A 13,062-nucleotide genomic window follows, 5' to 3' on the forward strand; every position below is an offset into this window, starting at 1 on the left:
CTCTCTCTCTCTTTCTTTCTTTCTTTCTGTCACACGGTATTTATCCGAGAGCCCAGGAAGGAAGAGAAACCACTGTAGCCTGAGACGGTTTGACAAAGGAAGGGAGACTGAAATGTACGGACCTTGAAGGCGTATTTTCTGTTGATGTGATCCTCCACAGACAGCATGGACACGTGAAAGCTGGGCAGGAGGATGCTGCCAAGGATGCCCTCCTCCTTGTCGTCTGCAGAATCAAAACAACAGACGACAACACGAGTTGCATTACGATGTCGAGAAGGAGAAGGAAATCAAACAGTGCTGCCATTCGAATGAATGAATGAATGGATGCAGGAATGAATGGATGAATACATGAATTTATTAATTCATTCATTAATACATTAACAAATGACTGAATGAATGAATACATTGATTTTACGTGTCAAGTCCAGAAAACCATCCTTCCCTTAGGGATTATAAACACAGTCCGAAGTCAGTTGAGTTTACAACCAATGGGCAATCAGCAACCAAAGGGAGACAGGGAAACAAGCAATAAGAAGAGCATCGATTAACCATCAGCTGAGATAACCCGCTGTAAGCCTCATTGTGTTCCTCTGACGGAGCGCCGCGTGAAGAGCGGGAGGAATGCACTACCACTCTTCCAGGGAAGGATTACTCTGACTTCATAGTCTTACAGAGGAAATCTCCTCCTAACCTCCCAAAGTGATACCAGCCATCTGCATACAGAAGCTCCTCATAAACAATGCAGGGGAAACGAGCCGTGCTTGGGACGAGGTCGGCCGCAGTGTGTGTGCGTGTGTGCGTGCGTGCATGCGTGGGTGTCTGTGTGTTCTGTGAAAGGGCTACTGGAGAAGTCTGACTGTTCTACTGCCTCCAGCCTGCAGGCCCTGTTGCTTTTCTCCACACTGAATAATTGAACAAACAAACAATTCAAACTGGGTCTGTTATGCAAAAGACAACACAGGCGTCAGCCCTGGAACACAGTGGTGACTAGCAAGTTTTGGGGTGTTTATGGGGGGAGAGAGAGAGAGAGAGAGAGTTGACTTTCTTTGAGCAGTTTTAGAGGGAATGGAGAGGGAGACTGCAGTAGCTAAGTGAACTCTGGCTGGCCTCTGGTAGAGCAGGATGAGGCACAGAGAGCTGAGCTGTTTGTCCTGGGGCTCAAAGCCCGGGCTCCAGGATTGATCTGTGTCCTCCAGCATGTTCAGCTCTACCCCCTACGGCTCCACCCCTGATTTATTCACCCACGCTCTCGCTCACAGACAGACAAGACACACACATACACACTCTCACACACTCTCTCTCTCACACACACACACACACACAAAGCCGGCCGGGGCCCACAGTGATGGATGACAATGGCAGATAGAAGTCACATCAAGCGTTGGGATGGGGGCAGTACAGTTCATGACCTCTCTGCCCATTCTCTGCCAACTGGTATGACCCCAGCGCCACCCCTATGTCTGGCCACCGCGCTTCGCTCTGCTGCTCACAGGTTTTTGTCAGTCGACGGGGACGGAAATAGGACGGCATGAGCAGACAGCAGAAATAACACAGACTAGATTGTCGTCATCCTGCTCAGCAGAAATGATGTCCACGACACACGCACGCACGCACAGACACACACACACACACAGAGGAGCGATCAGTCTGGACAGGCGCCAGGCCAGAATTAGAGTTCCACAGCAGCAGACCTACTATACTGCACCTGACTGCATTATCGATTCACATCCAAATTGGATTTTCTTTAGGGTGGAGTGGAGGGGGGGGGGGGGGGGGGGGGGGGGGGGGCTTTCAAACTCTCTGTACAGCTGTGTCAATATTTAATATGACCATTTAGGCTACAGTTTGAGATAGTAAGTATGAGAGAGAGACAGATAGACTGAGAGAGAGAAAGAGAGAGAGAGAGAGAGAGAGAGAGAGAGAGAGAGAGAGGATAGAGAGAGTGAGAAAGAGAGAGAGAGAGAGAGAGAGAGGATATAGAGTGTGAGAGAGAGAGAGAGAGAGAGAGGATAGAGAGAGAGAGAGAGAGAGAGAGAGAGAGAGGATAGAGAGAGTGAGAAAGAGAGAGAGAGAGAGAGAGAGAGGATATAGAGTGTGAGAGAGAGAGAGGATAGAGAGAGAGAGAGAGAGAGAGAGAGAGAGAGAGAGAGAGAGAGAGAGAGAGGATAGAGAGAGTGAGAAAGAGAGAGAGAGAGAGAGAGAGAGGATATAGAGTGTGAGAGAGAGAGAGAGAGAGAGAGAGGATAGAGAGAGAGAGAGAGAGAGAGAGAGATAGAGAGAGAGAGAGAGAGATCCACGACGAGAAGTTGATTGAGATCCTAGCGGGTGTACCACTGTGACTTTGGAAGAGGACTCGTAAAAAAAAACCACCAAAAGTTTCCATCTCCTTATAAAATTGGAATTTCTACCATGTCCTTTGCACTAGCTTAGCGGCAGCTTGGTATAAACTGAACAGCCTCAACACTGGCTCGTATATATTTTCCTTTCCCACATTGTCCTTTCTCCCCAGCAAAGCTGATGGATGCACAACCAAGACCAACACAAAAACAGCCTAGCTCGGTGTGGCCCCAAAAGCGCATGGGACCTTTAGGAGAGCATTGATGCCTTTCATATCCCTGATTTCAGTTGAGCCTGATCTAATTAACAGCATTCACCCTCTGTGTATTTAGTCTTGCTATCCTCACATAAAATCAAATTTACTGCACCGTCGACTTATCTCCCTTCAGCCGGTTCCAGGCCCCTGGTTTGATTTACAGGCCCCTGTTTCAAGTCTGAATCACCCAGGGGAGAGAATACACAACAGCCAAATGCCAATATGGAGAACAAGCAGGGCATTCTAATTAAGATTTCCTGACAAGAGTCCGCCCTGTCAGGCACCCTGCCTGGCTCAGTGACTCATCACACCCCTCAACTCAGATAAAGAAAGACACACACACACACACACACAGACACACACACACACACACGGTTAAACGCTTCTATCACAAGCACAAATCTCCATCTCCCTGCAGCGCTGAAGGTCACACCACACCACACCACGGCGATTGTCGTCTAGTAGGTAGGCTCTTTAACTCGTTTAGTGCCGAGGGTGATAAAGGCGCCCCAAATTGTCAACATTCTAGGGAGACAAGGGTGACTTTAATTCACCAGAAATGTATAAAATGATTATGCTTTATTTTGCAGCCAATCAAAGTGCTGTTGCTAGGTAAATACCACATTAGAACACTCGGCACCCAAGGTGGTGAGTGTTCCGGAACTCTTTGGCAGTTGGTGGGTTAACAGATGTGAGACACGCCAAGCTTTGATGTCTGACCTCGCAAAACTAAATCACACATTTAGTCATGGTCGAGTCGGAGGTTGAATCTCTGCTCTATGGTTTTGAGAAGGAAGCACAGGTGTGTGTGTGTGTGTGAGAGAGACATTACTCACCTCTGTAGTAGAACAGGCACATATCACACAGCACGAACCACCTCTTCTTCCATAGCTTCATCCCTGTGCTGTCCTGGAAGACACAATAAGAGGACAAAAAAATACTTAAAAATACGAGATAGTCAGCCAATAACTCCTCAGATGCCACGAGAGTCACCTTTGACCCCAAAACTAATGAAAAAGGAAAAGTCATCAGTAAAGGTTGTCAAAAGCACCGTTTCTTTTTTTTTCTTTTACATGTATCCTCGTTTTACACATTCATAGGCCAGGAACAGAAACTAGGATAAGCATCACACAGCTGGAGTCCAGAAGTAGGATTTGATGTCTGGCACAAAATAAAGCACAACAACAAAGAGAGCCGTGGTGCCGTGGTTGTAAAACAAAGAGAACGGGTGCACTGTTTTGAGGATGTGATTACAAGCAAAACAACCTCCCCCTCCCCTTTAAGAGGGAACAGTTGTTCGGCAAGGGCTGAAAAATAAAGCCCTCCACTGAAGTCCTTCTCCGGTATCAGTCGGTGCTGCGTTCAAAGGGCTTTTGGGGCTGCAGTTAAGAACCGGGGGAGGAGGGGGGGAGGGTGAAAGAGAGGGCACTGACCGCCTCTCTCTGCTTTATTGGAAAAAGAGTGACGTCCCTTAATCTAGGATTCCACTCTGTGACCTGAGGGGTATACTACAGAGCGAGCTCAGGGAAGTTTGTGAGCTAACTTTGACCGAATGTAGCTCTGACCCGGGATAACACATCATCCTTTAGCCAGGTAGATTCCAACAGCAGCTTATCGTGAAGCTCCCTGCGGAGGGAAACAGACACGGAGTTAACCCTCTGGCTCCTCCCGTCTCTGTGCTGAGAGGCAGCACTACTCAAGTCTGGCTTCAATTAGCAGCAGGTGTTGAGAATCAGGATCCGCCTTTGTGACATCGGGGGAAGCCTGAACCTGAACTTGACGATAACTCAAGTCTAAATTGTCCAAAACTAATTTTGGATAATCCTGAGTATGTACAGCTTGCTTCGTAGCACAGCCCTCAGGAGGGATGGAGGGATTTTTTTTCTTGGTTTTCATGACGTTGCATTGGAACACATCATATGCTCTGAATGCATTTCTATGCATTTCAAGATGTTTAGGCATTCATTCCAAACGCAATATTGAGATGTAATGAATTATCTTGGTTCCATTAATAGAATTCATCATCTTCACCTCCCTACAATGCCTTCCCCCCCCCCCCCCCCCCCGGAATCCCTCCCTGGATTCCCCCCCCCTGTGCTTTCTTGTGTTCATGGATGAGGGACCATTCCCCAACTAATAGTAAAAGCAGTCGTAATAAGGCTCAGGCTGGAAGTTGAAAAACTAATCCTTCACAAAGCATCAGTGTGACATTTTGTGCTCGGGGATTCTGGATCAATTGAAGCAAGGCTCAAGGCTTTTTATTATTATTTTATTAATCAGAACAAAACTTCAAGAGCTTCCAGGTTTGAATGAAGAGGAAGAAGAAGAAGTAGAAGTATAAATCCAGCTTTGCTTGGCTGCAGCAGGAGATTTGTGAGTCTCCCTTGAGCTACGTCCAAACTGATTGAGGTCCCCCCTCCAAAAAAAAAAAACAACAACAGCTGGCAGTGCATCGTGAGTGCAGGCCCTACTTTTTATTCACACGACAGTGCCCGTCTGAAACTAAAACGTAGGAGTCCCACTGTGTGCCTGAGAGTAAAGGAACGTGAGAGAGAGCCCCCCCCCCCCCCCCCCCCGGCTCTATAGCCAGCCACAGGCTTCGCCCCCTTCTCACCCCCGCTGTAAGCAACTAGAGAACCGTGATGAGAGACTGCTATTTAAACAGTGCTCTGGCTGGAGGACTGACAGAGCAGAAAGACTGGACAAAGGCAGTCCTAAGATCCTCTAAGACGTGGGAAAGATTCCTTTGTTCTGGTCTTAAGACTGTTGATCACGCTCTGACAGGACGGAGCGGACGTAAGCCCTACTTAACAGCATGAGGAGGCAGGGAGGAGAAGCGACGAGACTTTAGGCCAGCTACATTTGCGTCAGTTGTTTTTTCGAGAGGCTTTTTTTTTTTTTTTAAGTTGAGTTCAGGCTGTTTTTAACTGAGTGAAAGAAGTATTGTAATTCAGAGCACAGCGTAAAGGAGTCAAGGCTGTCTTCTCTGACTCATGCGCTGATTCACTGTGCTTCTGAATGTCTTACGTAAAGTAAGGCCATCCCGTCCACACTCACTCACTCACCTGTTTGTAGAGCCAGTTGCTCTTGATGACTGGAGCATTGGGGTTCCTTCTTATGGAGTTAGATCTCTTCCCAAAATTGTGGATTTTTTTGGAGGATCTCGAGGGCTGAGAAGGAGTAGGAGGGTATAATCAGTTTGATACATAAATAATACATTCATATTGCAGAGGAGGCAGTGACTAAGGCACACCTCCATTGGCTAAATACTTTTGGTATGAATTATATATGGATCCTCGGTTAGGTAGAGGTGTGTTAATGTGTGTGTCTGTGTGTGTGTGTGTCATCAACCATCTGCGCACTCATTGTACGTTTGAGACATCTTAATGTGTGTGATGGATGAACCTGTGTGTGTGTGTGTGTGTGTGTGTGTGTGTGACTCACTCTGCCCGCTGGGCTACTCGGGTGCGTGGAGTAGTCAGGCGACCCGCCTGTGTAGTTGGTGGCCTCGCTCATGGTGCTCAGGGGCCGTTCCTTCTTCTCATTCGCTGGCGCTTTGGGGGCGGACCTAAAACAGGAAATTGGGAGGAGGGAGGGTAGAGTGTATTGAGCACAAAGATGAGCTGGGCTTGGCCACAGTAAAGTCAACTACGCCCCCCCCACCACCCCCCCTCTCCTGCCCCCCCCCGCCATACAGTCCTGTATGACCTCACTATGTAGAGTGCACTGCCAGACGGCAGCGTGTCTCCATTGCCCTCCCATGCTGTCCGATTCGCTCAATCTGCCCTGTCAGTCGGTGGGCAATTTAAACCCTCAGCTCTAATGAGATCCCAACATGGCGGTATGAATCAAGCCAATTACTCCCACCATGTCACTGCAGATACATCCCCCTGTCTCTCGACTACTTTAAATGGTCTGAGAAAGTCTGGCTGACAAATTGAGCTGCAGTAGTTAAATGCAGCAGCAATACAGGCCAAGAATGCCTCCAAGGGTTTCCTGAAAGTTCCCCAGGAAAATAGTGGTCATGCTAAAAAATGCTTTTTTTAGGAGAAAAAAAAGAGAGTTTATAATACCCAGGCCATTTCGATAATGTACCTTTAAGGATTAGATAGAACACCTTGTGAAATGATCACAATGTCTTTTTTTTTTTTTTTGTTCGTTCCATAACAATGTCCTACATTCTTTTCGCGATGGCACAATGTTACGGCCTACAGGGAACACCGCTATGACAAGAGAGACTAGAACAAAAATACTGCAGTGGAAAAAACGGTGGAGTTCACTCAGATATATTGGGTTTCAGGTCACTGCACAAGGACAGACACCCTGGTTTCCCTCCGCCTGCATCTGCACTGTCGTAACTCAGCAATCAGCCTTACTTGACATACACAGCCATGATCTATACTCACAACCCTCCGTACTCCCACCAAGGGTACTCACCATCCCCTCACTCACTCACTCACTCCATCCACCCCTTGCCACCTCTATCAACCAAACCATCCATCCATCCATCCATCCATCTATCCAAACCATCCATCCATCCATCCATCTATCCAAACCATCCATCCATCCATCCATCCATCCATCCATCCATCCATCCGTCAACAACACAGTGACAGTGTCAGCATGTGATTAGACTGCATGCTCTTGCACAACAGGGGTAAGTAGACAGAACAACAACAGACTGGCAAACAGGAAGGAGAGGACTACAAGGGTTCCAACACCAACACACAGTGAACTAGTGGAAGACAGGGTCATAGTGGGGGTCTCTCCGGGGGGATATCAGGTATCGCCACAGCAAGCAACAGGAGACAGGAAGGCCGGTCATTCGCGTGCAGGACACTGACAGGTGAGGCAGCATAGCGTCACATCCAATCACAGAGAAGAGAACGACGGACGAAATCAGAATCAAGCAAAATCTTATAAGGACGGTCTGCAATCACCTTTCTTTTGAGGGAAAGCTGAGTGGTTGGGTGAGAAATGTAAGAGTCTGGGAGATACAGTGTTGGTTGCCATGTCGCCAAAACAACTACATAGCAACACTGTTCAAAGTACTGTAAGTTCACGATGGGCGATGTGGGAGGGAGAAACCACACGGGTCCAATTAAGGCTCATCACTGAGTCTAAAAACGGCGAGATACTTCAGGCATCCTGTGTGGAAGTGACACATTCCTAGAGACAGGGCTGGTGAGGACGCTGAGCGGCAGAGCAGCAGAGCGGCAGAGCGGCAGAGCAGCAGAGCAGCAGAGCGGTGACTAATGCTCTCTCAAGCCGAAACGCTCACTCTCTTCATCTTTCTCTCTCGCGTCTAATAACTGTGTCGTGTGTAGAGAGAGGTGAGACGTCTCTCTCTGTGCTCAGTGCTATTGAGGTCTCGGGAGGTCTCAATCACTCCCCAGTCAGACGGGCCAAATCCTGACCGAACACTAATCAATGGTGTGTCAGCGCGTCTGTCGTAGTGCAAGAGAGAAACCGGACTGTGTCCATTAGGTGTGTGAGACAGCGCTCTGTGTGACGCTCCATTTAGCCGATAGCCCATTTCCGGCCCTAAGTTGTGCGGTGTGTGTGTGTGTGTGTGTGTGTGTGTGTGGCGTGGGCTTTGTTGCTAATTAACTCGGGCCCGATAATCACTCTGCTGGAGCTGAAATTAAAAAGCTGTGAACGCCTCAAATTGCCCGCTGTCGCGTAAGGGCTGTGGCAGTGGGCTGCAGGCAGGAACTAAAACACCAGCGGAGAGGAGTGGTGGGGAGTGGGGAACGATGGCGTGTTTCAGCTCTCATTGCAGAGTGAGGGACAGCAAGTTAAAATACTCACAAAAATAGTGAGGCATTAAAACTCAATCTGAGGAAAACATTTCTGTGGATCTACTCAAAGGGAGCTTGTGATGAATTCTAGAGAGAAAGAGAGAGAGAGAGATTTCAGATGTTGATGGGGGGGGGGGGAGAAGATCTGTTGGAGTGCTTGTGAGACATTTGTCAAGCAGGGGGGTGGGCTGTGATGTGCTGGGGGCTGGGTGATGTGGGGGCTTTGTGGTGATAGAAGTACGGGAGAATAGGATTGGCTGTGGCCAACTCTAGGCTCTGTGAGTTACCACTGGCCCGGGTCCTGCTGAGTCTCTTTGTGACCCCAGCACTACAATACCCACACACCCTGAAGACCACTAACTCCCTCCATCTCCCCTCTGTCACGACACTGTTCTGGCTGGCTTCCACGGGACGTCACCCCACATGGGGAGTGTGACGATCCTTTCGCCAATTCATCAACAACGCTCTGTTTTCTGTCTCTTTCCCGACTTCTCCATCACAGCCATCTTGTGTGAGTTGTTGTCATCTCTGACGGCGGCATCACCTGTCCTACCCGTCTAGTCCTGCAGTGGCAACACGCCAGAGATGAGCGTGTCCCTGTTGTGTACTGTATGACACTGCTCAGCTGTGTCTCTGAGCCTCAAATAGAGGAGCATAGCAGGACACCTGACTGTTGTGTACTGTATGACACTGCTCAACTGTGTCTCTGAGCCTCAAATAGAGGAGCATAGCAGGACACCTGACTGTTGTGTACTGTATGACACTGCTCAACTGTGTCTCTGAGCCTCAAATAGAGGAGCATAGCAGGACACCTGACATTTTCACTCCTACTCACGAACACTGTCACTCCAGTTGCGTATAGGCCAAGGCAATGATTGGGGCAAACCTAGGCCCCGGCGAACCTAAGCCCAGGCAAACCTAGGATACCACAGTAGGCCATGGCAATGCTAGGGGCAAACCTAGGATACCACAGTAGGCCCAGGCAAACCTAGGGTACCACAGTAGGCCCAGGCAAAACCAGGATACCACAGTAGGCCCAGGCAAACCTAGGGTGCCACAGTTCTGTTGGTAGTAGAGTTTCTGTGCTCTGCTCCGTACGGGTGGAACACACTTTGAACAGCCCTGCCTGCCCTATTACGGGTGTGCTCACACGAATAACACATCTCAAGGCCAACAAAGCCCTTGTATTAAATCCACACTAAAAGACTACCCCGGATGTGCTTGGCCCCTTGGTAGGTGGAACCAGTAGTGCTGTGTGCGCGTGTGTTCATACAAATGTTGTGTGTGTGTGTGTGTGTGTGTGTGTGTACAAGGGTATGTGTGTGTGTGTGTTTGTACAAGGGTGTGTGTATGTGTGTACAAGGGTGTGTGTGTGTGTGTGTGTGAGAAGAAGAGGTGGAGAGGGATTACCCCGCCAGTGTGGCTCGGCTCTGGGGGGGGGGGGGGGGGGGGGGGTTGAACTGACTGGCTGAGAATGCAGTTTAAAACGACCACTCAGCATTCCTAATGAAATACGGCTGTGCTTTAGGAGACTTTTGTTTTGTGGCAAACCTGACCTTCAAGCTCTTCTCACAACAAATGATAGACCAGGCAAGCACAACACAGATCCGTGTGCACACGAAATCCAGGTTTCCACAGCAACTTTGAACAATGCAAAGCGCAAACTGTTGTTGGGTAGGCAGGGCAACAGGGGACAGGACCAGAACTCTTACCTGTACCGCCTGCGATATTTCCAGAAGGGAAGGAGCACAAACACAAGACCGACACATTCCAGAACTTTCCACAGGTTCATGCTTTTGGAGACACGGTTAGGACAATCGTTACGACAAATGAGTTGAGTTAGCAGGTCCATGTTACAAAAGTGTTAAATGTATCACACTTGTCTGACGCTTCTCGGACTGACGTGGAGACGGCTTGTGAGTCAATTTGAGGCCCTCCAGCCATCCAAGAGAGCAAGTCTTGTGCTTCGGTGAAATTTGGCATGGGTTGGAAAAATACACCTAGCCTGAGATGAACTGTGACCTGGTCTGCGGGAAGCAGTGGTGGGGAAGCTTTGTAATGCTACGTCCACCATTTCTTTATGTATAGATGCTTGTGTAGGACAATTTAAAATAGGCCGACAGTATTGTTGGGATGGGCATCAACGAAGTGTGACTTGATCTTGTTTCAGTTAGTAGTTGTTTCTTTGACGGTTGGCTTGACACACACACACACACACAGAGTATGGTTCAGACAGGAACATATAACCATATAACTAGCAAGGACTTTGCAATGCAAATGCATAACAGGACGTCAATAACAGGCAACACAGCATTCAAAACAACCTGTCTGTTTGTTAGTGTGCAGTGACACAGAACAGAACCAGCACTCAGAGATGTGCAAGTGTTTTACGCACAGACACACAGACACACAGTACGACAAGCATCCATTTAAGCCTGTATTACCTGCTAAACATGGGGTGAACCAACTTCACGCTACGAAAACAGGGAGGAAACATACGTATAAACTGGGAGCATTTAAACAAAACAGCAAAGTCGTTTTTTTTTCAAGTAAATTGAATCTTGTTTCACATTATGTTCAACAGTATCAGAACTGCTTATTTAACGCCACGTACAACTACAGTTACTGACTGTGAGTGACGTGGACACCAAAGAGACTGCCTGTCAAACTGCTCAAGTCATGATCCCATTTTGGCATCTTAACGGTCCCTCCTAAAGACCTCTTCACCCCCACTACCTCCCTGTACAAGTTTCTCTCCTGTTAATAAAAAATAATCATAATAATTCCTTCTTCTAGCATTGTGACTGCCTATGGCCCCTGGTCTGAGCATTGATTACTTTATCTTATGATGACTGATGGATAGATGATTCACTTACTTAAACAAATGTATTTTTTGGATCGCTTTGGATAAAGGCGTCTGCTAAATGCCGTAAATGTAAATGTAGATCTGAGAGCAGCACGTGTCAAAGGAAAGGATATATTTGAGTAACTAATACGAACATGTCGTCTTCGTGTGACTCCCTTCTGTGTGGCTTGTTCCATTGTGGGCAGATTGACTCAAGTGAGAATCGTGTCCCGTCAGCATGCCTTGATGACCTTGACAGGCATTCAGAACAACCAGGCTCAGCTTGTACCTGAGTGGCAGCTGAACGCCGGGATTGACATTTCCTGTGGTGTGGGCTCTCAGTGCCCCTGACTCACACATCACCACAGGAGAGTGATTAAAAGGCATATACCGCAGGCCTGTTAAGTCTGCTTTTACTCTGTAAAGTTTTATATCAGGAGAATAAATAATAAACATCCACCCTAACAATGTATTTATTGCAAGTCTTATAAAAACAAACATTTTTTTCCTCAGCAGTTATTCTTCTACAAGAGTGAGAAAGAGTTATTAAATGAGAATCAGGATAATCCACACTTCATTGCCTGGGTTTTCCAAGCCACTATGTCATGCAATGTGACATTTCGAGGATTGTAACTAAAGCTAGGTAATCTTTTTTCCGCCCATTTTCTTGAGCATGGAGCCGATTAGAGTGTAATTTTCAAAAGGGCTCGTTATCTCGGGCGGGGGTGGCAGGGGTGGGTTGGTGGTTAGGGTGCGGGGGGGGGGGAGCCTTTTCCACACAGTTCGAGGGGAGATTTGTTCCTTTATTACTTCCTGACCACGAAAAAATAACAACATACTGTTGAGATTTTGGCTCAAGAACACATAAATGAGTGTAGTAACTGACACCCCGTCTCACTTGGTCTCCGAAAACTAAACTCCCGGGTCTTCCAACTCCTATGGCTTGGGTGCATCCATCATGACACAGCAAGTAAACAAAAAAATATACTAATTGTTAGATTTCATTATCAGCCGTGCTTTGGCATGGCGCGATTCGCTGTGTGAAACACGGGACAAATGCGCGAGGTAATTGAGTCACAGTGCAGAGCGGAATGTCTCGACTGGGTGCAGTTCGGCAGAGCTGGCACAACAAACACATCACACCGGGATTTTTCTATTTCCATCTCTGCGCCGGGGCTCCAAGAACTCTATAACAACAATATGCGGTGAAACTACGGGCTAACAGTTTCATAACTTAATATGGGGGAAACGTGGGTGGGAAACAAGCACATTTTTGGGACGGACCACGACAGAAGAGCCCCCCAAAGTTGTTGTTTTTTCTCATTCATGGCGGAAGATGAAGAAATTCAAGTACCGGTAATGCCACACACAGCTTACTGTGGCATTTCCATGAAGAGTGAATTATTTGGTTTTAGGAGAATCACAAAAAAACAAAAACATAGATACTTGTCTGCGATGGCATTGGTTAACTAAAAAGAAAACAAACGGCAGTTAATGTGAATGTGTAACCTTTGGTGAACCTGAAATCTGAGTAAGAGGATTCTCCTGACTGATCAGGTTGAAGACCGTGAAGGAGTTTGAGAATCAAGGGTACAGTAGTATCCTCCTCTTCCACCTTCAACTCCTCCTAGGGGAGTAGGGGTTGTGAACATGCCATTTATCAGGGGCGGGGGCTTGGCAGGTAAGGTGATCCATGAAGGGGGCCAGAGCTCCACATCCTCTCTCTCACACACACACACACACACACCCTCTTTCTCCAGTCTGTTTGAACATCCTGTCGGCACCACACAGTCTCAGGGGAGAATACCTGCCTTTGTGTGAAC

At 47.8% G+C, this 13,062-nt stretch overlaps 1 protein-coding gene across 1 annotated transcript in view; it reads right to left on the reverse strand.

Moving 5' to 3' along the window:
- Positions 1 to 13,062, reverse strand: part of LOC310802013 (pleckstrin homology domain-containing family A member 5-like) — a gene marked incomplete at its 5' end in the record, with an annotated part of 106,908 nt that overhangs the window by 31,668 nt on the left and 62,178 nt on the right. The window contains 4 exons of the mRNA XM_083666246.1: positions 123 to 223; positions 3,430 to 3,502; positions 5,659 to 5,763; positions 6,038 to 6,161. Coding sequence (XP_083522372.1) covers positions 123 to 223; positions 3,430 to 3,502; positions 5,659 to 5,763; positions 6,038 to 6,161 — 403 coding nt within the window. The remainder of the gene's footprint in view (positions 1 to 122; positions 224 to 3,429; positions 3,503 to 5,658; positions 5,764 to 6,037; positions 6,162 to 13,062) is intronic.

This window comes from Argentina silus (assembly GCF_951799395.1).
Source record: "Argentina silus genome assembly, chromosome: 3".
Lineage (NCBI taxonomy): Eukaryota > Metazoa > Chordata > Actinopteri > Argentiniformes > Argentinidae > Argentina > Argentina silus.